Source organism: Thamnophis elegans, chromosome 3 (genome assembly GCF_009769535.1).
Source record: "Thamnophis elegans isolate rThaEle1 chromosome 3, rThaEle1.pri, whole genome shotgun sequence".
NCBI classification, from domain to species: domain Eukaryota; kingdom Metazoa; phylum Chordata; class Lepidosauria; order Squamata; family Colubridae; genus Thamnophis; species Thamnophis elegans.
Window position 1 is genome coordinate 41471019 of NC_045543.1, and position 26489 is coordinate 41497507.

Sequence of the window (26489 nt, forward strand, 5' to 3'; positions counted from 1 at the left end):
TCGCGCTGTGATGACGTCAGGTACGCGCTTTCGTCGAGCGCGCTTTAGTCTACCGCGGTTTTGTGGTGGAACTGGTGGTAGGAGCACTTGAGGCTGCAACATCTAAGCTGGGAGAGTGGTTCCAAAAGATCCCAGGAGACATCAGAGTTCTACGTCCATAAGAGTGCAGTGCTGGGAACAGCTAAGATATTATGCACAACCCTCAAACCCCCAGGCATCTAACAGAGAACCCAAGATTGAGGAAGACACAAACCACCCATAGGGGTGAGAAGGAATTTATTTATATATCAACACCAGCTGAGCAAGAAGTGGCTGCTGAAGGCAATATACAGTATATCAACAATGAGGGCTCAATTTCTTTCCTAACCCCACGTAGGGGGGGGGGGGGGAAAGCCAGATCAAAGGTTTTCCTATAAAGAACATTCCAAAAGCTCATCTCTTTTTTCTGTAACAATTTTGTTGTTGATTTTAAAGTATGTTTTAAATGCCTGCAAGGAAATCAAGATCAAAAAGCTGGGGTAAAAAGACTTTTAGCTGGTTACAGGAAATATTTGCAAATTCCTAATTTTTAAACAAAAACATATTAAGATAAATAGTTCTCTGCCTCTGCAACAATTGTAATGAAAATTGAGCAATATGGTTGCTTTCATAATGTTTTAGCTTACATTTCATCCCATTCTGAAGGGAAAACAAATTTAGTGAAGTGTGGGAGTTTTTATGCTAAGATATGGGAGAATGAGGTGTAAGATGTGTGGTTTAAACATGTATAATTATCAGTAAACATATGCTTTGTTCTATCATAAAGCTCCAAAATACTATACATGCCAATTTTATCCCATTTTGCTAAAACAAAGGTACGGCCTCTGTGTAGTTCCATTTCAACAAAGTACAAAGGTTCAACTTCCTAATCTGGAGACCTTTATGTGTTTATAAAGAACAAACTCTGCTTCACCTGAGCTAATCCAACAAATATTCTAATGGCTTTTTACTTTAATTTTTTTGCCAAATTGGTTGTGTCTCCTCAAGACAGGGCTGTCAAGTGGACTAGACCAAGCTTAGTGCATTTGATCCTTATTATTTAAGCAGAGATACTCAATCACCTTCATACAGACCACCAAATTTGGACTTTTGAAGGGCATATTTGTAACATTCACTAAAATGCTGGGGATGGGGACAGTTACTAAGATCATTGTCACATAGTTCCAATTTTTCCTTTGTCTCACTTTAAGAATCACAATTGTATTAACAATTTTGATTCCCCCCCCCCAAGGCTGCATTTAAGACTTTTGAATAAGACTTTGGTTTTTGCACTTTGTTTAAAGGAGGTTGTTTAAAACCCCTGCAGTGAAAATAATTTTTGCATATATTGATCCACTTGTGGTTTGTATATAACCTTAAAAGCAAAAGGTAGGCAGTTTAGTAATACGTAGGTCTAATATAACATTTTCAGGCAACAATGGAACCTTCCAAGGGATCAATTCTTATTTCTGTTGGAGGAGGAAACTAGAAAGAGCAAGAATGGGATATGACTAAAAATGTTAGTATGGTAACTTGGTTACTGAATGATGCTCTACTAAAACCCATCATGCATTATATTCTTGCTAACAAACACACTGTCAGGTCCCTGTAGGAATGCTATGGTTTTGAAGGAGAGGGCGGAGGCTCCTGGGTTGAAGGCTTTGCATACTTTTGCTTTTGCTGTAAGTGCTTAGGAATTAGGGAGGGGGAATTGGCCATCTAGATAGACTCCCTCTCAGCCAGTTCCAGCCTACTACCCAAGGCCGCGTCCTGAAGATGACCTGTTATCACCACCCTGCCTCAGAGTTGTCACAGCGCCTTTGCAGCATCACATTGTAAGAAGGTCCTTACACACATTCTTCCCAGCAAAACAATGGTCTGGGGATGATATAGTTATATCGTTTATAACAAAGAACAGAAGAGACTGGAAGCAATATGAACAGTCCACTTTTGAAGGAGGGTAAAAGGTTTTTATTTGATCCTGTGTGTTTTTGGCATTTCAGAGGCACATGAGTAACAGGAACTACTTTATGTCCAAATTATTCCTGAATGGTTTTCAGGCAGGTGAGGAAACCCATCCCATCTAGTATGTAAAGCCACATGTAAACTGCTTCCTCTCATGCCCACCATTCTCTACACTGTCCTAGAGTGTTATAGCTACACCAAGAAGAAACCATGTGCATGGATGAGCCTTGGATGACTGGTTCAGTAAGATGATATTTTTCTTCTTGCTTTTACACAGAGGTTCAAATCCACCCAAGCCCCCCAACCCTCCATCAGTGTCCACAGGGGCAGCAGACTCCAGCTTTCATGTGAAGGAATCCCATCTCTGGGGCTGCAGCAGTGGTATACGAACACCTAAGGATGGAGAGTTGTCCCTCTTCTTCATATTCATCTCTAGAATTTTCCATCCTCCCAACATCAGTCGATTCTTGCTGCAAACCCTGAAGCAGAGTATCCTAGCTGGGGATCCTCTGGTAAAAGTAGATGTACCCAAGATCTTTGGGGGGCTTCTCTGAGGCACAAACTTTCTGGTCATTATAGATTACCCACCTGGGAGAGAGGGGAGAGGCAAGAACCCTATATTGTAATTCTGCTAGAGGGTGAGAATAGTGCATATAGAATTCTTCAATCTCAATTGTAATTTAAAAAGAACTCTTGCTTTTAACCACTTAAGGTTGCAAAATTATCCTTTTTCATAGTAAAATTTGCTAAAAGAGAGGTGAGCTAAAAACATGCCTTGCATCCAGTTCTCTTTCAAACGAATGTGGAAAAAATTATAACAAAAATATATAATAAAAACTTTTCACCTATTTGAAACTAAGAAACAAAAATACTAAAATAAAATTGTATCCTACCCTTCACACAATTTATGCTCTCTTGTTGCAAAATTGTGTTTTAAAAGCAAGCCACAGAAACAGCCCTTATGCGACATTTCAGAAGCCCATTTGTTTTTCTTAGTGACAGATGGAGGTACTACTCTGTCTTCAATAATCTATTCTACTGCAAAAGGTGGAATGGTAACACTGCTAAGTAACACACCTTCCTGGATCCCCTCGTCCTCATTTTTTCCTTACCTATTATCCTTCTTGATATGACAGACATAATGACCACACATAGTGGATGTGCCCATGTGGCTGACGAAAGCAAAAAGCTGGTACTCTGGAGGAATAAAAGGCAGAGTTATGAATACATTGATAATGTAAAAACGTATATGAGAATTACAGTAAAAAGAATATTTGCTCCCTGAGAAATGGTTGCATAAAAACACATGCCCAACCTACATAAAGATATAAGATACCATTAATGCCTTCTTTCCAAGAACAGGTAGCAAGAAGGCTTTTTAGCTTATCCTACAATGTATCATTGAACCCAAACACTGAAGGCATTATCTTAGATTGTGAGCTGAAAAAACCACTAAATGGAACTGGCAACCCTGAAGATCCAAAAGAAAAGATGGCCACTCAGACATCTGAAATATTAGACAAGAATTCCTAAAAGGAGCTAGAAAATTAAATTAAAGCTATTCAACTACCAAGCTTTTCCCCCCCAATTCCAAGCTTACTTCCAGGTCCATCCCGAACTTTCGGTCCCACGGGGATGGATTCAGAGATAGATTCTGCAGCTGAACGCCCCTCTGAGATATCCATGGCCGCTTCTGCATCCAGATCATCAATATGGCTGAAGATCCAGTCCACAGCTCGCTCAAGGCTGTTATTCTAAAGATGAGGCGGTAGAAAAAAATCAAGCAGGAGCCCCATTTGCCATTTTTCTAAAGCCTAATCATTCTCTCTTGACGTACCGTAGCTTTTAGTGCTTTTATAGCTTGATCCCGGGAAAAACCCATAGAGACAATGGTTGCCACACTATCTTCAGATGGGGGATCTGGGCAGGTGATGGTGGAACCAGGTCCACTGGATCCCGGAAGAACTAGAGGGTTTGCAAAATCTAAAAGGGGAAAAAAAGAACAATACTTTTAAAAGTATGCATGCTGTCCCTCTTTCCATTTTTTTCTTTCTCAAGATATTGCCATCCTTTTCTTCTTAGTGATTTATTTCTATTACAATTTCAAAGAAGGAAAATAAATTATACTGATACAAATAAAGATTATATATAGAAAATATAGCAAAAGAGAAAAAATATAATCAATAAAATGTAGATAGGTAACAAATACACCTTGAATAACCATCAAAACTAAAATATCTAGCTAATATATTCTAATACATAATTAACCATTTAAGAGTGCTATATATCCAGTTTCTAGTCAATTCATATTAAGCTCTAAAAGTATTTGATTAGCACAATTAAATCAAGACAAAAACCTACAAATAATAAACTATTGAAAAATATTATAAATAACGTAGACTACTGATATGTCAAATTCAAATATGGACTTTACGTGGCACAATTCCAAATAAAATTTTACATTAAATTTACTTTTTTTAGACATTGAAGAATATTCCTTGTTTAATTAACCATTCTGGCCCATACAGGGAGGGTGGGGGTAGTCAGATCTTCTGCATTAAAGATTCTTGCAGTTTTTATCATATCTAAAATCCTTCCAGTGTATTTTTAGGAATATATAATTTAGTGAAATTCAATACAGAAATGGAATTACAACTTTCAAAATATATCCCTTTCTGTAATTACCAGTACAGCTGTGCTCTGCAACATTATGACTGCTTGTGGAAGAAAGATGCAATCTGTTATTGCAAGTCAAGCATTTCAGGGAAAAGGAATTACTCATTTTAGCAATCATGACTGGACTAATGTATTAACAATAAACTACATCAGTTCTACCTATTCTTCAAGGAAACTTAACATTTTTTCATTCAAACCCCTACTGTTCCATCTCTTAATTGTATTAACATTCTGTATCCATTTAATCACAGTCTTTGACTTGTTTGGGTTCTGAATTGTACTTCTCTCATAGATTATAAATTGTGCCCAAAGATACTACCACTTTAATAGGAATTAGATCATGGGGTTTGAACATGGGCTTCTGCTTTGTTAACATACCTGGATCATCCATGTGGGACATGACCCAGTTCATTGCTGCCTCAGCCCCACTGTTTCCTGTATAATATACAGCCTTGCGGCAGGCGTCCATTGGAAAACCCATCTCCACTAACTGAGTAATCACAGACTCATCCAACATGGGAGCTGCAATAGGAAAAAAAAGACATTCAAAATATCCTCAGACAACACCACTTTTGATTAATCCCTTATGTCATCCTGCTTCTGCATGTTCTTATTACACATTTTCCAAATTTAACACCAATGCTATATCCTTGGTTTTCTAATCATGGAGATGGTCATATCTCTGGATGAAGCAAATCAGGTACGAAAGGGACAACCATGCCCTCAATTCTAGACGAACTTACCGTACTAATCCATCTTCTTTCTTATTTATAATGTAGTACTATGATAATACATGTCAATATGACTTGAATCGAGTAGACAAATGGAAAGGAAACAAACATAATTAAATAACACACTGGTATGGCTCATTTGTGCTCCCTCAGGTCACAAGGTTGCAGCTTGATGAGATGTTCTGGAACCTTCAGAGTTCTATTAGCAGCAGGTAATAGCACCAATCAGAGAAAATGCAACCAAAATGTGGCTCATGGTATGAACATTTAACAGCAGGATTTGGGAGCCTCTGGTCTTAATTAAATTTTAAATGATATAAATAGAGAGGCATTATCAGCAGATACTCAAGGGATACGATTGGTGACTTTTCATTTTTATCCTCTCATTACTAAAATCTTCTTGATTCAACAACTGTTGTGGTGAAAATATTCACAGAGACAGAACACGAAGGTTATTCTGTAGTAAGATGAGAGAATGACAGACTACGCCAGGAGAAGGAAGGCACTAAGGGAGATAACAGAGCACAGAAGTGGGAGGGGAGGGAGAAAAGTAGAAGATGGGTGAGTGAGTGATGCTCAAGGGAGAGAAGAGAGGAGAACAGAGAAGTCACTAACATGTTGGAGAGGAGAAGTGAGGGGAGCAGAAGGAGTCGTCGTCCTCGTTGCCATAGAAACCCAGGCTACCTTTGGGCTCATCTGGTGTCACCAGTGGCGGGGCTATGTCAGGCATCTCCTCCTCCTCAGGCTGCAATCCTGTCCCATGAAGTGCAGAGATGTCCAGTTCATCAGGCATTTCAATGGAAACATCTGATAATACATGCAATACAAAAAGAAACATTGGATGCACATCTGGAACTGCATCCAATCCAAGAGGAACTGGTAGCAAGATTTGTGTCGGTTAAAGATCATGTTCTATGGACATGAGCAGAACGAAGTCCGGACATATTCTAACAAATGCTGTAAACAATCAACCTTCCAGCTACCTTAGGCAAGTGTCTCATATTTATCTCATAGCCTCAACAGTCCCTATTTGCTTCTGCAGATAATATTGCCAGTCAGATAAGGTAATTTTGAAGATAACTGACTTGCACTTAAAACCCTTACAAGCATTTTACATCCAATATAGCACTGAATGCCAAAAGCTTGAATTAGCAGCAATTACACCAGAATCAAAAACATAAATGATTTTTCAGTAATACTCTTACCAAGTTTTTTGGGTACCCAATCTAGGCCAAAAGTGAATTTCTTGATCTGGATTACTAAATAATCTGGAAAAGAGGCAAACCTGGTTGTTCTGAAAAGAGAAAACAATATAGTATTGAGGCACTTTTTCTCAACAGTTCAGGAAAAAGCCCAATAGAAAATGGATCTTCCTCAAGAAATGTTCCTAGACATAGTTAGTAACTGCTTGTAAACATTCCACTCTTTGTTTGCTATAATGTTCTGACCTAGGCTTCCCCCAAAAGCACGAAGCAGATTCCTGGTATCGACAAAACCTCTTATTAAACGAAAGTAAATGCCTCTCATTCACATTCAGCAAAGGCCTGGTAAACAATTCAAAGGTGAATTTATGACCACAGACCTTATCTAGCTTGGAAAGCTGTCATGTAAATATTTTCCAAATGCAATGCTGTGCAAGCAAAGACGACACAGAGTCTGAGATGCATGCTCCTGAAACGAATGAACAAACAAACACGCTGTTTCCTCTTTTATTTCCTATGTGAGGGGCCATTCATCGTCCACCTGTGGTTTTACTCCCAAGTTGACCCTGATTTCTTAGCTGTTCTTTTCTTCTGGCAGCTCTGCCGCATGCACATACTGTGAACAGGGTCCAGCTGTTCCTCTGACTCACTGCTGTCTAGCTCCGAAGGCAGCTGAGAATTGCCAGATGGCCTTGGCCCCATCTCTGAGCCTTCCCCAGCCTCCAAGACTGGCCCAAGTTCCTCCCCAACTTCCTCACTGTCCAACTCTGCTGCCAGCTCTGCTGGCTGCTGGTGGGCCACAACCAGTGGTGGGTTTCAATATTTTTTAGAACCCCTTCTGTGGGTGTGTCCTGCTTGGTGGGAGTGGCTTGCCGACCATGTGACTGGGTAGGTGTGGCTTGCCGACCATGTGACCAGGTGGGTGTGGCTTGCCAGCCATGTGACTGGGTGGGCGTGGCCAACTCAGGGGGAGGGAGGTGGAACCAGTTCTAAACAGCACTGTAGATTTGTGGAACCTCTTCTATAGAACAGGTTAGAACTGGCAGGAACCCACCCTTGGCCACAACATATAATTCATGGAATACTGAATATACATCTATGTATCAAAAGGATAAGAACAGTTAAGCTGCATGTGTAGCAAACTGCAAGGGCAATGTAAATAAACATGGATCTGAGATTTCCCCTCCAAATGAAAGGTGCACTAATTAAACTAGAGATGAGAGTTTCTCATCTTTGTAACTAAAGGCATAAATGATCACACTCTATTGACCAAGTTCTTGAATAAGAACTAGAGTATTGTTAAGTGTTTCTTTTTTACCGAACTATAGATCTATACCACAGTTCAAGCTTTATCTAATTTATATAGCTGTCCATCTCACCAAAAATGGCTCTGGGTGGCATACAAAAAGCCAAAAGCAATATACAATGACAGGAGTTTGGCCAGGTAGGATCCAAGGTTACATTAATTGCTCCAAATCTTAAAACGTTAAGTAAACCTGCAATAATATGAAGCTTGTAATCATATACTGGTAAAAAAGGTTATAAAACACTTGTAATGAATACAGGTAGTTCTTGATTTACAATCACAATTGAGTCTAAAATGTTTGTTGCTTAATAAGATACTTAAGTCAGTTGTGTCCCATTTATGACCATTCTTGCCATAGTTGCTAAGTGAATCACGGTAGTTAATAATGCAGTTGTTAAGTGAATCTGGGACTTCCATTCACTTTGTTTGTCAGAAGCTTGCAAAAGGTAAATTACACAACCCTGGAACACTGCAACCATCATAAATACATGACAGTTGCCAAGTGTCCAAATTCTGATCATGCGATCATAGAATCCTAAGTGTGAAAAACGGTCATAAATCATTTTTTTTCCAGTGCTGTTGTAACTTTGAACAGTTATAGGTGGTTATAAGTCAAGGACTACCTGTATACCAGAATAATTACTGACACAATGAAGTTGGATCTCATTTGAAAACACCCTTTAGAATATCCAGCTTATGGGGTCCCACCGATTTTGAATGACACCTGAGATGTTTTGCTTTTGTGGAGTACATTTTCAATTGGTTGGAAAAGGCCAATTCTTATAAGATGGTTGCACAAAGCATTCTTTACTTAGAATAGTCTAGGCTCCATATGGCTGCTTCATACATTCTGAAGCATGGAACAAAAACTCTATGTTCTAAACTTTTGTCTAAAGTTTGGATCTAAACATTTTTAGATATTATTTGAATTCACTCATTCAGATTTTTAAATATTCTATTATTCAAGAAGTCCTGAAAAGTGCATTGGTTAATAAAAAGTAGACATTGGTTTCATCCTTGATGCCCCCAGATACAGCTTGGCGAAAGAAACAGTAAAAATGGAATATAAACTTATATTCAGATGAAACAGAACCATTTTGAGCAGAACTGAGGCCTCCCTGGTAACCAAACTTCATTACCATTTTAAACAGATTTGCAAACATTTTGTCCATTTTTTTCAGGCAGCCTTGCAGATATAAAATTCTGCACTGTGAATGCATATTACAAATGTGATTGCTATCCCTCCCTTGGGTTTGTTAGCCGCCCTGAGTCCCTCCGGGGAATAGGGTGGCATATAAATGTAATAAACCTATAAACCTGTAGAGTTTAAAGGGTGCCAACTACACGAACATTACTTTGCTTCTTGTTGAGCTGTGTAACTAACTTGCCAAGTGTAAATATCTGGAGTGTGGATGCTTCAAACCAGGAGTCAAGAACTTAAGCTGTTTCTAAAGCTATGCTGAACTGATTTTCTGTGGCTATTTAAGCACAATATGCAATATGAATATGCATATTCAGCATGGACTACCACCCTTATTATTTTTGAGGCATTACAGTGAAAATTAAAGGGATGGAGTAAGTGAAACATTCTGTGCTTGTCATGTTCCAACTGGGAGTATCAGAATGACATAGGAGTCCAATGTTAAGTGGCAGCCCATGAGGTAGTTTTAGTTTACTGCATAGGTTTTTACCTCAGTGGTTGCTATATGCTTTATATATTAGCTTTTATTTTGTATGGCATGTTTATCAGTCGTTATCCACATAGCAAGGAGGGTAGCCATGTAAATTGAATAAAACAAATAATCAAACCATAAATTATAAGTGATTGGATCAATTCTACCCGATCTGATTTTAAAATGGACTTTCTTTTGTTGTACACCCATTCGTGCCTCCTAGTGAGCCCATCTCCTGCCTCTTTCCACTTACTTGAGTGCCACAGACTTGGCCTGCAAGGCTGTGCTCCAGAAGTCGTCCACTTGTTCTGGGGCTCCATAGGCCTCAAGACAGGAGGTAAAAGATACCTTGGCACGAACCAATTCAGGCAGTGGCTGCTTTTCTTCTTCTGCCAGTCGCTTCTTTTCTTCGTATTCTAGCAACTCATCTGCAAAGGAAAGCAAGCGGGAACATGGTCTACTCCTTCAGAAGTTGTTTGCAGAAAGAATGTTGATATACAATATCATGCAGCTGTGTGCTGGGCTGCACAACATGAAAAGGAGTACGGCGGGTCATTCTCCTGAAAAGTCCATTGCTAAGAAATGCTACTTATGTGTTAACTGCCCTCCCTGTGGAATTGCTGAGGCCTGCATGTGCAAGGACAAGTTAACAATGCTGTAGGAAGCTATAGTTCAAATATATTCTTTAAATGAGCTATATGCTGGAGTCTTTCAGGGGAAGCATGGTGAACTGTCCACATGAGCAGAGATAATGACTGTGGCAAAGATTGAAGAACTGAATATACCAGTTCTACAGAACCTCTCTGGATAAGGAGAGGATGGGAGATTATCCTTAGGTGTTCTGGATGGCTGTTGCTTGTGAAGAGACCACAGGGTACCAGTCTCCTGTGGATTTGAGTACCAGGAGATGAAGGGAACATCCATCATGCTCACAATTTTAATGGAGCCTTTGAAAGGACACTGGATTATCTGACCTCATTTTCTAATCACTTTCAGAAATTGTCTATTTAGTACTTTAAGGCTTTTGGAGATCTTCAAAATGACAAGCCTCAAAGCCACCTGATGAATTTACTTTCGTATTGGAATAAAATAAAAATTAAATACAAGCTTAAGAATGTAAAGAAGTAGAAATAAATGGCAAAAGATTTGGACCAAGAAAGTTATAAACAAATTATAAACAAGTTCAGACGAATTTGAAGTATTAAGACTTTTATTACAAGTTTTGGAATAATTATATAAATAAACAATGACATCTGTTGTCATGGACTATGCCCAAAAGATGTTAACAGACATGATAGAGGACAAATTTTGCATAATGTGGAAATATCAGGACTAAAAATCCTGGATAATTAGACAAAGAGTGGATTATAAAAGAGAGAAAGTAGCTAAAGTGTAAACATAAATAACAAACCAAAAGAATGACTTAGAATAGGTTGAAGCTTTGAAAATGACCTGGATAATTACTTTTTATTGGATTTACAAAAGAAGTTTATCAAAGCCTTGAAGAAGATTTTGGGATGGAAACAAGAAAAAAAAAATCCCATCCCAAAGAGAGATCAAATTATTCCAAGTGTTTTTTATTATTATGATTATCTTGTATTAAATCTATACACTGCCTATCTTTCCAATAAGATGACTCTTATTAATCTTACAGCATAAAAAGAAAAATAGAAAAGTGGTTAAAAATTTAAAACTATGCAAATTAAAAAAATATGCAAAATTTATGCAAAAAAACAGGAACCAAGAGATGATTCAGGAATGAAGTATGGAAGCAAAATGAAGAAATATAAAGTTAGTTTGTTTGATCAAGGTTAAAATGAGGAATATTGATAAAGCTTGGGTAACTTTAGATTTTTTGCTGACAATATGATTGAAAAATGATGATTTATGGATTTGCATATAGATAAGGGATCTGTTATGGGAAAGAAGAGATACAGTATTTGTAAATTAGGAAGAGTTATTAAGTGTATTTCTGCTTGTGATGAAAATCAGAAGTCATTTATTTAAATATTTCTTTGCTTTTTCTTTATCTTTTTTCTTCTTTTTCATTTCTTACCCTTTTAATTTGTTCTTTCAATTTCTCTCTTGGAATTTAGTTTTATTTACTTTTACTCTTGTAATTAAAATTTTCAATTAAAGCATTATAAACTAAAGGGATGTGCTACCCAATCAGCAGATGTAATCATGGGACAACCGTCTAGTTCACATATTGCACCAAAACATGACTGGTTAACTATTATTTATTGATTAAATCACAATGGTTGGGTTCCCGTAACAAGTTATAAAGAAATAGACCACATTATAAATTAATCTAATAATTTAACCTGCTAATAAAAGCAATTCCAGTTTTAGTATAGAGGAAGAGAAAAGGAATGGCTGCTAGGGTTGTCAACCACATTTTGTAGTGCATGGAAAAGAGGATCAATACATTTAGACCTTCATTTCTACAAGGTCTCAATGCTTCACTAAACAAAAGAATTTTAAGAAATAGTTTATAAAGGACAGTTTATCAATGGTTTATAAAGGTGCTCCCACCTTTGTTTAGGGCTGCTTCCATAGGAACTGGCAGCTGCATAATGTAATCCACACGCTGTGTGTATTTCACTTTCTCTGTGGCCAAGCACTTGAGTTTCTCTTCCACCAAGAAGCGAAAGACCTCATTTGGGTTTTCAGAACTACGACAGTTCCTCTGAGGAAGAAAAATATTTAAAAAGGAGTGAAAAACAGGAGGAGAAGCAAAAATATAACAACCCACACAAGTATGATGCAGGAGGTTAAAATATACTGTGTAAATGAGGCTATTTCAAAATTAGAAAAAAATATACCCGGGATGGGGAATCTATAGCACACGTTCCACAGGTGGCACTCAGAGACCTCTCTGTGGGCATGTGTGCCATCACCCCAGGTTAGCTTTACCATGCATGTGCGCGTGGCTCCCGCCGGCCAGCTGGTTTTCAGGTCTCTGCCATTCATGTACAGGGGGGGGGGGGGGAACGCATCCTGTTTTTGCTCCCAGGAATCTACAGGGAAGCCTACTAGGCCCAAAATGGGGCATGGGGAAGGGTCGCGCACACATTGCTTTATGAGAGCAGGCACGCCTGCGGCATGCACTTTTGGCACGTGACGACAAAAAGATTAGCCATCACTGAAATATACCTTTTATCTTTCATTTGGTTATATTCCACTTTCTCCAGGAGTTTAAGTGATATACAATGTACTGTATTTTTCAGAGTATAAGATGCACCTTTTTTCTTCAAAAAAGAAGCTGAAAATCTGGGTGTGTCTTATACATCGACTACACCATATTTTGCCTCCCAAAGCCCTGCCCCTTCACCAAAATGGCTGTGCATACCCTTATGGAGGCTTTCAGAGAGCTCCTGGGGGCTGGGAAGGGCAGAAATGAGCAAAAAAAAGGGCCATTTTTTTGCTCCCCAGCCCCCAGTAGCACTCTATAAGCCTCCATAAGGATATTCATGCAATTTTTTTTTTGCAAAAAACAGGCTTGTTTTCGCAAAAAACGGGCTCTTTTTGGGAAGTTTGCAGAGTGCAAAACCTTTTTTTTCCTTTTAGAAAGCTCTTTAGTTAGAGTGATTGATGAGAATTAGATTGATCAAGTACTGTGCCAGCAGAAACAAAGTCTTAGGTGCTGCAGATTGTCAGCAATTTCCTTCTCCAGCACATGGATAAATACACCTGGAAACATCTACCTACCTACTACTCTCTTTCTCCCTACCTACCTACTGTATTTCTCTCCCTCTCTCTCTCTCTCTCTCTCTCTCTCTCCCTCCCTCCCTCCCTCCATCTACTTACATACCTACCTACCAGTGGTGGGTTCCGGATCCCGTTCGAACCGGTACAGTTGGAATAGGCCTGGTGGCGTCCACATGGATGCGTGCAGCGCACACACACGCATGCTTCGTAACGCCTTTGCGAGCCTCTGCGACGCTCCAGCTGCTCAGCAGAGCGTCGCACAGGTGCTGTACACACCGTGTGCGTGTGCGGAAGTGCTGAAGACTTAAAAGACCAGTAAGGAGCTCAGGCAGGCAGGTGGGCTTTCCAGAGCACCGTACCGGTATCTGGTGCTCCTGGCAGGCTCCAGTACACCTGTACCGGGGTGTACTCCTACAACCCACCACTGCTACCTACTCTCTCTCTCCCCCTACCTATCTACTGTATTTCTCTTTCTCTCTCTCTCTTTCTCTATCCCTCTATCTACCAACCTACCTACTCTCTCTCCCTACCTGACTGCTGTATTTCTCTTCCTCTCTCTCTCTATTTCCCTCTACCTACCAACCTACCTACCTACACACTCTCTCTCCCTACCTACTGTATTTCTCTACCTCTATCTCTCTAGTTCTCTCTCTCTTTCTATCCCTTTATCTACTTACGTACCTACCTACTCTCTCCCGCTACCTATCTACTGTATTTCTCTCTCTCTCTTTCTATTTCTCTCTCTCCATCCCTCCCTCCCCCCTCTCTCTCCCTACCTATCTAACTACTCTCTCCCTACCTACTTACTGTATTTCTCTCTCTTTCTCTCCCTCTCTATTCCTCTATCTACTACCTACTTTTTTTTAAAAAAAAAAGCCTCTTCAAAACCTTGGTGTGTCTTATACTCCAAAAAATATGGTATTTCCTTCTCTAATTTCATACTAAATCCTATTATTATCTATCACTAACCTACATAAAAATGGCTGTCATTTAAAAAAAAACAGAAACAAAATTAAGATTGATTTCTATAGGCTATTGGCACAAACAACAATAAAATGTATCTCAACAAAAAAAAAAAGACAAACTTCAACATTGTCCATGAACACAACATAAATAAATAATATTTTGGGGCTATTGGTTTAAGACTTAATACAGGTTAATAGGCCACATTTGGGGCACTTGATGATGTAGCTGAAAAAAAAATTCAAAACAAATGGTTTTATGAGAGAATGTGTCCTAGCAACTTCCAAGGCTAACAGCATTATATAGAATACACTGTAATGTTTGTATGATTACACATTTTGAGCATTTACCTAGTGATTTTCGTGTACAAAATACAATGCACAGGAAACATACATGGATAGCAACATGTTGATGAATTCTAAGGTTTTGCAGCATTTTCTCTTAATCTACTTTCAACTAGCCTCAATCAACCGTAGAAGGCAACTCTTGTATTGGCTAAGGTCCTTTTCAAGTTGCCAGTACTTGGGAGATTTAAAAAAAAAAGAATTACAAACATTGGAATACTGGAAGGATCATGAACAAAGTGGAACATCTGATACAGCCATTCTAACCTTGGAAAATATCCAAGCTTGGTATGGAGCCAACATTTCTCCACTGCTGCATATCTCGAGGGAAAAGAAGCAGTAAAATGCAAACTGCTTTCCAAGGTAGCTTGTCTGTGAACATCAAGATTTTCACTAACCCTACTGCTCTACACACTACCTTGTCCTAAGAACCCCTCATTCTAGCCACAACACACAAATAAGGGATGCATTCCAGAATAAAATACACTATTCATTCCATTCAAAATTATTTTTCCTGAACCCCAGGGGTGATGCCAAAGCAGGTTCCTGTAGATAAACAAGCAACATTTTTAGCAACATTGGAAACAGCTTTCATGTCAATTATGTGCTAGCGTATTAGTCTTGTGTATATTTCCTCATGCTTCCAAGTCATCAGCACAAGTACTCTCCTATTGTGATTCTGAAGACAATACCCAGCAATGAAACCTTGACCCTCAAAGTTGTTACCTCCACCATGTTAATGAAGTGCAGGAAGAATTCTTGAGCATCTTGCTGCCGATTAGTCGAAAATTCTGGATGACCTTTGCCAACAAGAGATTTGAACATACGCGGAGCAATGCCCTCTTGTATACCCTGCAAAGACAGAAGAGCTCAAACGATTCTGTAAAATTAAATTTCCCCTTCCCTGGGTAAGTGTTAGCCACAGTTAACACCACTTTCCATTCTCAAGGACAATTGACCTCTCAGCCCTACCTTCTGGTCCAACTGTTGTTCTCCAACTGAAAGAGCAGGTTTGGAATATTCCCCCGAGAGAAGCCCATGGCCAAGCTTAGCTCTGGAAAAGCAGGTAAATGTAAATTAGTCCTAAGAAGAACAAGCTGGGACTAAGAACACTGCAGTCCACAGAAGTGGCAGGGAGCTCCCCAGTTTACCCAAACAACCATTTTCCATGTCTCAAACAATTTCCAAAGAATCTTAAGCAATATGGTAATCAGTACAACTTGAAAACAATTTTAAAAAATTCCCCACCTCTCTATTGCACTAGATTTGCTAGTTTTCCCTCTAAGGAACTATATAAGTTGATTACCTGACTCAGTTCATTTAATTTTAAAGAAACACAGATTATCAACCAAATCCAGGTTTTTTCATTTTGGCAGTGAAATTTCTAAAATTTCATTACTCTACGGAACATGTGGAACATGAGTATGTTATTGTTAAGTAATGTTTTCTATTTTGCTTACAGAGAACTCAAAACATAGATTAAGAGTTTTATATAATCAGTCCAACTGGAGTGAATTTTGTATAGTTATATACACGCAGAAAAATATGCTTAAAATAAATAAGCAAAGGCATGTTAATTTTTAAAAGAAGAATGCATAACAATATTTCATTTTGAGTTATAATTTACAGATTATTTTTATTTTCAGCATAATCAATTTTCCTCTACACACATTTCTGGATTCGGATTGTTGTACAATTTGACTAGATTAACATTAAATAATGGCACTATGCTAAATCATGTCTTCTTTTACTTGGGGTTTGCTGAATAAACCCCAATGGTAGTGCATAAGGAAGACTACCATTTACAAATCATAATGACTTTCTTTATACAACATATTAATGCAAAACAAAAAAAACTTGACTGTTTAGGTTCAGGATTGGTTCACCTATGAGTTGGGACTGTAAGAAACTGGTTTGGTTCTGGTTTCTCAAATCCATTTTGAACTAGAAATATACCATGATCCTCCTTTCTAAATCATACACTGCAGTCCACAAAAAGAACTTTCAAAGGAACATATGCCCACCAAAATTATATTGAGGAAATATTAAAAATCGATATATTACATAAAAACCTCTAATAGATAAGAAAATATGTCTTTCTCTGTGCTTTAAAAAAAAAAATCAAATTTACAGAGAAACAACATGGGCCAGAAAAAATGAGAACTAAGCAAAATCCAATTGACAGATGTGTCCCTCTACAGTCCCATCTGTTAGAGAACATCATCAATATAGGAATGGAAGTTCAACCCCTTTAGGACATTACTTACACCTGGGTGCTGAAGTCTTGTGTAGGATCTGTAGGAGCACTTTGGAATATTTTCTCTAGTTTGTCTACATACCTATGAAGAAACCAAAAAAACAACAACTTGGCAACAAAATTGTTGGAAAGGTCAGCATTCAGAGTCTGGGATACAAATAATATCAGTTGCAGTTTACAGAAACATATACTGAGGACTAGAAGAGTGTAACAGAATCTCTTGGCTTGTCTTTCACATTAATGAAGGCTTTCTTGGGTTTGCTGTATTTATGCACCAAATCAAGGAATGACTTCTTCAATATTATTTTTCTTTGGTTTTAGCATGTCTGTCTTAGAGCAATGTGGGACACAATAAAAGCACTATAAGTTTTAAGCTGCATGGAGATACTATTTTAAAAACCAAGGAAGTGAAATAGGTTAGCTACAAAAAATACCCACAAATTTGTACTTAATTGCTGTTATTCAATTCAACTTAAATTGGGAATATCTGATCTTGGCAAATAAATGGTTTATCTTGACATTCTGAAGTACGGAAGACACTCCTTGTTATCAATTGCTATGTACAAGGAGCTTCTATTTAAACTACTAGAAAGACACTTAAGTATTTCTTCTGCAGACAGGAACAATAGAGACCTACTTACTTTCGTTGGAAGTCTGGTATGCTGAATAACACCTGCACTACCGAGTTGAGATAGCAACTGTTTCCAAGGTTACGGATACCCGTATAGCCAGGGCCATACAGTGGTTTCAACTGCACCCCAGACTCCTGAATCAACTCCCACTCTCCAATCCGCTGGTTCATATCAATCTCTAGCTCTGTCATTGTCTTGTCTGTCTGCATAGAGAAGAGATATAGAAAATAATCTGAAACTGTGCCAGAACTTTGAAATAATTTCTTAGCAGAAAGATTCAAAAAGGGCAATAAACAATGATTATGAATCTAAATGCTTTCTACATCACATCCTACTTGGATGCTAAATAAAGAATCTATAATTTACAATACAGAAGGTAACAGTTAATAGAAGTGGATGAAATCACCTCAATTGATAATATTGCTTGTAGTTAACAGAGAAATTGCAGTTTCGTAAGTTACAATGAGATTCTTTCAGCATCTACCACAGCTAGCATTCATTCTATCATTTCTTCTCACCTTTTGCATTTTAAGCATATCAATCCCAAAATGTGCCAGGTGCTCAGCCAGATTGGGGTCTAGAACCATGTCATCTTCATCGTAAGAGTAGACATCTACAAATGAAGGGAACAATGGCAGAAATCAACCAACATCTCTCACAACCAGTGTTTCAGACTCTTTACATCACTAGCAATTTCATTCTTCCTAAATTCCCCATCATTTTCCCTGGAACCAAAATGGCATTTTGCAGGAAAAAGACAGAAGTGCCAAGAATCTATTCCTGCAGCCTTCCCACATTTAACCTTTGGGATTACTTTTTGTTGTTTGAAAAACTATAGGATTAAATGTTAATTGATAAAACTAGAATGGAAGTATCTTCAATTTAAACAACTTTTGATGTTTACGTACATGCTGACAGATTTAACTACCTCATCCTGTCCACCATTATAAGCTTTAACTTACAGTTGACCAAAAAATAAGTTGACAATAGTTGTTTATAAATAGTTGTCAGATAATATAAAAGTAGAAGTTCCAAAATATAAGGAGGTATGGAATAAAAAATTGGATTGTCTGGTATACAAACTGGATTTTCTGGTACACAAATACCAAACAGAATATTATTTGAGTACCTAGATTTCCAATAGCTATAGATTTAAAATGACAGATAATGCAAAAATATTATTTTAATTTTGGATACTTTTTAAGGAAGATACTGGCGGGTTTAGTTAATTGCTGGCATTGACCCCACTCAAAATATATTGTTTGAATAGTAAGATAAAAAAATATACAATTTTTTCTTGAGTATAATATTTGGAGTAAATATAAAGTTCTACCACTGAAATTAATTCAATTATTGCATTCAAATTTTATGTTTATTTAATCATAAAATGTTTGACCTGCAAGCTTCAGAATCACACTTCACATCAACAATCTATAACTAAGACCCAGTTCTTAAATATATTGTAAGTTTTTCAAATTCAGTCAGGTCTCTCAGTATTCTTCCTGATTTTTACAATTATTTTAATACTACACTACACATTTCAAGATAGTGAAACCAAATGGGTAACCTTGACCATTGTAAAGTAAGAGCTTTAAATGTCCTTGACATTTTAACTCCTGATGTTTTGTCTCAATGTATTTTTTTTGACATACTTTTATTGCTGATGGTTCTAGTGCCAATAAAAATAGAGAAGGGGAAAAAAGGCACGCTTTTCTTGACCCTTCAAAATAGAAATTGTTGTAATAAAAATCCATTGATTATTATACTGGCCTTAGATCTTTATAAATATGCTGTATTGAAATAAAAAAGGCACATTTGTGATTTTGAAAATTGCAAAGATGATAGGCTACTCCAAACTGTAAAAAGCCTTTTCTGCATCACGAAAAAAAAGATGGCTATTTAAAATTTTCTAAAATTTACCTTATTGATAACATTCAGAAGGTGTCTGATATTATCTCTCATGTATCTCTGCTCATTCTCTTTCAATTATACAAATGTCTGAAAATCTCACCACTATTTTTACTGTTGAAAGTCTTGATTTGAAGATATTTTAAAAAACAACCACATATATTAGATTACATGCTTAATTTTTTATTTTATTTTTAAATGAACCGACTTAACTGTTAGTAACAGCATTCATATTGAAAGTTAGGTTTTGTATTTTTATTTAAACACACACACAATTAATATGTACATAGATACACGCACTGTATGTATACACACATACATATATACAGATATATTATAAATATTTGGGAGCATATTATATATTATATGCATTTTATACATGAACTTTTCCTAGCGTCTTCAGAAGAGCATCAGCTAACTTGCAAAATTCATTTATCGCTTTCCTGTTCCCAAGAACCCATGTTTGTCACATTTAGCAAAGCAGCTGCCCTAGCAAGCCTACTACTCCCAAGAAAATACAACTATGTAAGTTTACTGTTCTTCCCTGACAAGCAAACGGGAGATCGAAATTAGGGGGAGGGATGAGGAATATGAATTGGATAAAAAGACTGAACTTGGCCAGATTGTACCGTGTTTCCCCGAAAAAACGACAGGGTCTTATTTTCTTTTTACCTACAAAATCTGGCTTGGGCTTTATTATGGGGGGGGGGGTATTGTTTTGGGGTTGCCGGGTGGCTGCTCTCTTGCGAGCGGGCTCCCAAAGAGCCAGGCACAGCCTTATGGACAAATGGCTATGTTGTGCTGTCGTAGCAGCGCAACACAACAGCCATGAAGCGACCACCCTCACGAGTAGCTAGCCGGCAACCCCCCTTTGCAGCCGGGCATAGCGCCATTCACTGATCTAGGGGTATCGCCAAGCCGCGTGAGCACCTGTTCGCTGCCACCCGGCTCCCACGGCTTGATGCCTTCAAAATGCTAGTGAATGCCTCCCAGCCTCAGGATGCATGGCCCAGCTCTCATTACGGAGCCAGGGCACCTATGCCACCACCACCACCCCAGCCTGGCTTTTTCCGGGGCTTCCAACCCAAGTCTTTCGGCAGTGGCCATTCTGGGCGCACGCTCTATGGTTGTGGGCCAGCTGCCTGCAGACCATACAACCATAGAGCGTGCGCCCAGAGTGGCCGCTGCCAAAAGACTCAGGTTGGAAGCCGTGGAAAAAGCCGGGCTGGGATGGCGGTGGTGGTGCCCTGGCTCCATAATGACAGCTGGGCCATGCATTGTGAGGCTGGGAGGTGGGTGAGCCAGAGCGGAACAGCCACTCACACAACACCCCTCTCCAGCTGTGCAGAGCGCAATTTACTGGCATTTGGAAGGCGCCAAGCCACGGGAGCTGGGCGGCGGCGAACAGGCACTCCCGCGGCATGGCGATACCCCTAGGTCAGTGAATAGCGCTGTGCCCGGCTGCAAAGGGGGTTTGCCGGGTGGCTGCTTATCAGTGTGGTCGCTTCATGGCTGTTATGTTGCGCTGCTGCGACAGCGCAACACAGCCATTCGCCCATGAGGCTGTGCCCGGCTCTTTGGGAGCCCGCTCGCAAGAGAGCAGCTGCCTGGCAACCCCCCCTCTTCAGCTGGGCACAGCGCTGCTCACCAACCTAGCGGTATCCCGAAGGCACCAAGCAACGCAATCACCTTTGCCTACCCCCAGGTTCCCGCAGCTTGGCACCTTCGGGATACTGCTAGGTTGGTGAGCGGCAATCTGCCTGGCCGGAGGTGGGGGGGTTGTCCAGGGGGCTTATATGCAGGGGAGGGCTTATATTTTTGCCCACCAGAAAAATGTGGCATGGCTGTATTATGAGGACATGTCGTATTTTCGGGGAAACATGGTACTATTCTCCCTCCTCCTTCCAGACCCTCTGACCACAGTGCTAGCTGAACGGAAAGGAATGAGTCCCTCAGTGCCCACAGAGTGTAAGATAGCAACAGAAATTCAGCAATTCTCTGATTGGGAATCTTAAACTATTCAATAGTTGCATCTGCAAGTAGATTCTGTCTTACCAGCTCCATCAGGAGTGATGGTTCCCAACTTTACAGCCAAGGGGTAACCAGTTTCTCTATAATGTTCTACAGCATGGTTGTTGCCTCCACTGCCATCAAAGTAACGCCGTCCACACGAGATGGAGCCATCTGTCATGTTGAGCCACAGATTCTCCCGCATGTCACACTTGCTGCATTTCCAGCCACTGTCAATATAAGCAATTAGCCAGTATAATTCCTCAATCAGTATAATTCTCTCAATCCTGCACTGAACAATTCTCAAGCCTGACTCCATTTTGTTAACTTCCCAGATTTCATTCTACATCTTCTGTTGAGTGAACGTAAGATTTGAGCTTACATGCTTCTATTAAAATCTGGAAGGAAAGTGTAGTAAGTTATGAAGGAGCTCCGTGTTTGGAAAAGAAAAAACAGCACTAAGGAAAACCATCAACTCACCAAGGAGGGATACGGATACCATTCTGTAGCTGCTGAAGAGAAAAGGCATGCCTGGACACACGCCGAACCTCCCCATCCCAAGCCTGTACCTCCTGTTTACGGGAAGCAGAATCTGCTGTCAGAATAGCTTCAATTGCATTAGAAATCTGGAATGCCAAAAGAAAAAAGGAGAGTCAGACTTCCAAGCCCTTCCTAAAATTTCTACTATCAACAGAGTGTCAGGCCTGGAAGCCATCTTTACATTGGCCTTTCAAGCCTGCCACATTTTTCTACTGTGGGAAAATGGGAGGAGAGATTGTATGGAGTATGGGTGATATGTAGTCAAAATAAAATTCCTATCTCAAAAAGCCAAGGACAAATTGCCCTGCACCTGGATGGGTGTGCTTGAGAAGCATCTCCAGTTTGGAACGGGATATGATTGAACTTTCAACTGGGTCAGGAAAACCTGGAAGCTTTCAGATTCAGATGTGCCAATATGACATCTCTAATAAAATGGAACTTTGAGGAAATTCAAGCCCGAGTCTTCTTTCATTGGGGGTGTTACTTAGAACCCTGACATAAGAGATCTGAAGTCTTACATACAATTTTAACTTTAAAAAAATCCCCATATATCCAAAGCTGATGCATCACGTCAACTCTACCTCTAGTGCAAAGCCAATCAGACCATGTGATCTTTCCCCCCTCCTGGATGAATCGCAGCGCTTACCCTGTCCTTCACCATATCTGGCAGACCATCGAGTCCATCCTGAGGGATATCCAAATGCTCTGGTAAAATAACTATTTTGACATGTTCATCATATTCATATTTCTCTTCTGGGAGGTCAAATCCCCCTTCTACACCTATCAAAACAGATATGCAACGGTAGCAGTTGAGAAGTGTAAGAAGCAATATCGTAAATTCTGGCTGCTGTGAAATCTTATGTCAACTCTCAAAATGACTCTAGCCGTTTCTAAGCTGCCTTGCATAGTGGGAGCGGGCTTTGAAGAACGTAGAATGTTTTCCTCTGCAGTGCCAGACATAACAGCGATAAGACTCATGAGAACCAAGGTCAGCTCAATTGTGCCCTAGCAACGGCATGAGGGAGTGATGAGAAGTTGATTGTCTGCTTGGTTGGTTAGGGTTAACTCAAATCTCCTGACAGTCTTAAAACGAAAGTCTATCTATGTCCTCTCCCATCAAGGTTTTCTCCCATAGTATAATAGAAGAGTAAGTTTATATTTTTACCAATAGCTAGGCGGGTTGGTTTCTTCCGGGGAGGATCACCAGCACTGGAATTATTTTCTTCTTTCTAAAGAAGAACCAGAAGAGGATTAATTAGCAAGCCAACCATTCCAAATGTCCAGACTCCTGGGCAGCAAGAAAGCACACAACAGCATCAGTTTCAACAATCTTTCTTCCTCTGCTCTGAAATTTTAATAAGCGAGTTCTGCACAAGGCAAAAAAGTTGCCCTTACCAATCTACGTGTTTTCTTAAGATGTAAATAGACCCGCTGGCCTGTTTTTTCATAATGTTTTGTCACATACTGCTTTCCAAAGCCCAGGAATGTGTTCATACAGATATATATTCCTCCATCTGACTCCTACAGAATAAAGAAAGACATGACTTCAATAGAAAGGGAGCTCAGTCAATCCCAGAATACCACATTTTTAAGACTGTGTATAGAAATGTTGTAGCCCGAATAAATTACACAAATACATCATTTCATGAATGCAATTGATAAAAATCCCTATTTAGAAATACTTTTCTGAATTCTATCAGGCACTGAAATTTCCTTCAGATAATCTTGTATTAGTGAGATCTCTTACTTCCAAGAGCTTAGTAGGTTAAGATAAAAAATATACAAATATACATTTGCAGTCATGAAGTCTAGAAACTTGCATTTAAATTTTTCCTAGTTGTTTTGGCTATGGCCACATTTGGATTTATTTGGATGTTCAGGAAGAATTCTTAGTGCTGTCACCCACAACTGACCAAATCTGTTCTCAGCAATGGGAATGAAGCAGTTTGTTGTGATGATCCTTAGTGGTCCCTTATCAATAGGACACTATAAAATTATTTCACATTAAGATAGATTCATTGAAATTTATCATACATTTATTAATCTCTTTATGTGGCTCCCAGATTATAATTATGCATTAATGCTATTGCAGTCACACCAGATAAACTGCTCTTAAAGTTTATGTTCCAGGAACTAAATGACTACAGTAATTCAGTTCACAGATCTTGTTTGGCTACTCTAGACACCCATAACATATTCATACAACAGTAGTGCCTATTTTAGCAGAAGACTCAAGCATTTATATTCACATTACTGCATCATTTTGCCATCTAGAAAAAATATGGGGAAACCATGGTCCTTCAAACATTGCTGAACTGAAAGTCCCAGAATACATCCCTACTGACTATGATGTCAGTGTGGTTGTTTTAGTTTAGTACTAGTATTTGAAGGGCACAAGTCCCCTATTCCAATGTAGAGAAAACACTTGAACATGAATGCAAAACTTGACATATTTCAATTTGGTTTGTATAAATTATGTCCAGAATACAGAATATGTGGATTATTTCTTCCACCTCAACTGAATAAACATATTATATGGCTATTGGCTTTTATTGGATGTTTGTTCAGTCTATAGAGAACAATATAGCTGTTCAAGAGTTAACAGCAAGGAAAAGGAATACGATTCTGAACAGAATAATTCAGAAAATTCTGAACATTTTCTGGGTTTTTTTCTCAGCAATTGGACGCCCTTCCAAATTAGACATTGACCTTCAACCATTCCTCTTATGAAATCCATGTGGAATCAAAAAACATTTTAAAAAATAAACAACATGAGGTAGTGCCATACATTTCTATTAAAACACATATGGGAGGAGGGGAATGACAAGACAATAAGTGAGCCTGATAGACAGCAAGGAAAACGTCCACACGCATCACACTACCCATGAGAGGGCTAAACAGAACTACAGTACACAATAACGTAGTTAAAAATATAGTTGTTTCTCTAAGAGCACAGACCTAGTCCCTCAAAAGAGATGATTAACTGTTTAATATAATTATATTATAGTTATACTAGAAGCACTCCAAATGATAAACAGCATCCTATCATTTGTAAGAAATTATATGAAATAATACTTTCTTACACAATTATCCCAGACAATTCTTAAATGTTAACAAATATTGTTCATTGCCATTTTGAAGGTTGCAGATATGTCTAATAAAAGAAGTGCTTCTATTGCAGGGATGTCAAAACATGCTCCTGCAGAACAATATTCTTCTTTTCCTCACTAGCAACTCATTAGCCTTGTTGCATATATATAATACACACACACACACACACACACACACACACACATCGTTAGGAGGAATTTGTAAGTGTTCCATATTAATTGTGAAAGTTCACAAAATGCAGCATTTCTCTCTGATATGATGAGCCCACAAGAGAAAAATGATCCGCCTGCCTCAAAAGAAAAAAAAATGATATGCTTTCTGTGAACCTCCGTTAAAACTCGCGTGTAGCCTAACCAGGCTTGCTTGATTCACTCTGGGAAAAAGGCGTGGCTGTCTAGAAGGTTTCTCTCCTAGCCAGGGGGGGGGACGCCAGCTACAGACATTAGCATCACCCATAACAATTAGGAGAAAACTGAGCGAGGAGCTCTCATTCCATCGTGAGAAATTAGAAAGAGACCAGAGCATTCGGGTGATGGAGAGCTAGGTTGATACAGGGCCCCATGTGTCTGATTCAAAAACCAAAAGGGCTGACACCTCCCTTCCACCAAAGGTCTGTGGGATTAGCAGTTCCTGAGCGCAAGGTTTGGCACTGAAACTAATGGGGAATGGGACTTCGTTTCCCGTCATGCCCCGCGAGGCATGCCTAGATAGTTCCAGAGACTTCAATAGTGCAGCGGGGCTCAATCTTTCACTCTTAGTGGCCGCCAGGCAATTTGGACTACAGTGTCCGGCATGCCACACGAGTCCTGTTCTACTTTAAGCTGCTCTATCGTGGGATAGTAAAGTAGCTCAGTATCCAAAAGACCCCCACGGCTGACCATACAGTCCGGGGAATAAGATGACCATGAAGCAACGCCCCACTTCTGCGATATGATCTGGAGAAACTACAACCCCCAGAAAGCCAAGCATTTTCCGAAAGAATGATTTGGCCGCTGAAACTCTTGGGATATGTAGTATTCGCTTGGTTCCTTTAAGAGGGATTTGAAGTGGATGCTGTTCCCTGGAAAAATACAAGTCCCGTGAGGCCTTGCGCGGGTCATATTACCTCCCCGCCCGGTATGTCGGAGACTGGGAAGATAACAGAACCCCCCACCAGATTCCGTCTTTTTCACATGAGAGCTTACCGGAGTGTCGAAAGAGAAGGCGCACTCATCCTTATGGACGCGGTCCCCGGCCTTGGGCACCCGGATAGACGGTAGCACAGAAAGTAGTGCCTCACTCAGCTCCGCCATGACAGCTGCTTTCTCCAACACCGCCCACAGCAAATACCTACCAATCAGAAGACAATATACGCTAAGCTTGTCCAGCCAATGAATGGGATCACAAAGGGAAGTGGGCGTGTGCTCCGTAAACCCCCAGGGACGCAAGATATTTTTGTTTGA

The 26489-nt window shown here is 39.4% G+C and overlaps 1 protein-coding gene across 2 annotated transcripts; it reads right to left on the reverse strand.

The window, feature by feature from the left end:
- Nucleotides 1-1956: 1956 nt before the first annotated feature.
- USP5 (ubiquitin specific peptidase 5) lies at nt 1957-26389 on the reverse strand. Of its 2 annotated transcripts, none has more exons than XM_032213695.1 (20): nt 26232-26389; nt 23332-23457; nt 23102-23165; nt 22583-22716; nt 21877-22022; nt 21442-21626; nt 17997-18091; nt 17488-17681; nt 16857-16928; nt 15562-15643; nt 15316-15441; nt 12107-12260; nt 9825-9999; nt 6596-6684; nt 6075-6197; nt 5038-5181; nt 3821-3966; nt 3584-3737; nt 3096-3180; nt 1957-2571 (listed from the first exon to the last, which is right to left on the reverse strand). In XM_032213695.1, exons 1-20 carry the CDS (start codon nt 26337-26339, stop codon nt 2478-2480), a joined length of 2496 nt encoding a protein of 831 aa, XP_032069586.1. In that variant the 5' UTR covers nt 26340-26389; the 3' UTR covers nt 1957-2477. The 2 variants fall into 2 exon arrangements, with proteins under 2 accessions (XP_032069586.1, XP_032069585.1); XM_032213694.1 differs by having other exon boundaries at nt 6006-6197.
- Nucleotides 26390-26489: the final 100 nt, after the last annotated feature.

Excerpts from the sequence above, each read along its gene's own strand:
- USP5 (XM_032213694.1), bottom strand. The coding sequence starts at position 26,339 with ATGGCGGAGCTGAGTGAGGCACTACTTTCTGTGCTACCGTCTATCCGG. Across the intron at positions 22,023-22,582 it reads CAGATATGGTGAAGGACAGG|ATTTCTAATGCAATTGAAGC; the intron begins GTAAGCGCTGCG and ends TTGGCATTCCAG. Across the intron at positions 2,572-3,095 it reads CATATCAAGAAGGATAATAG|GTGGGTAATCTATAATGACC; the intron begins GTAAGGAAAAAA and ends CCTCTCTCCCAG.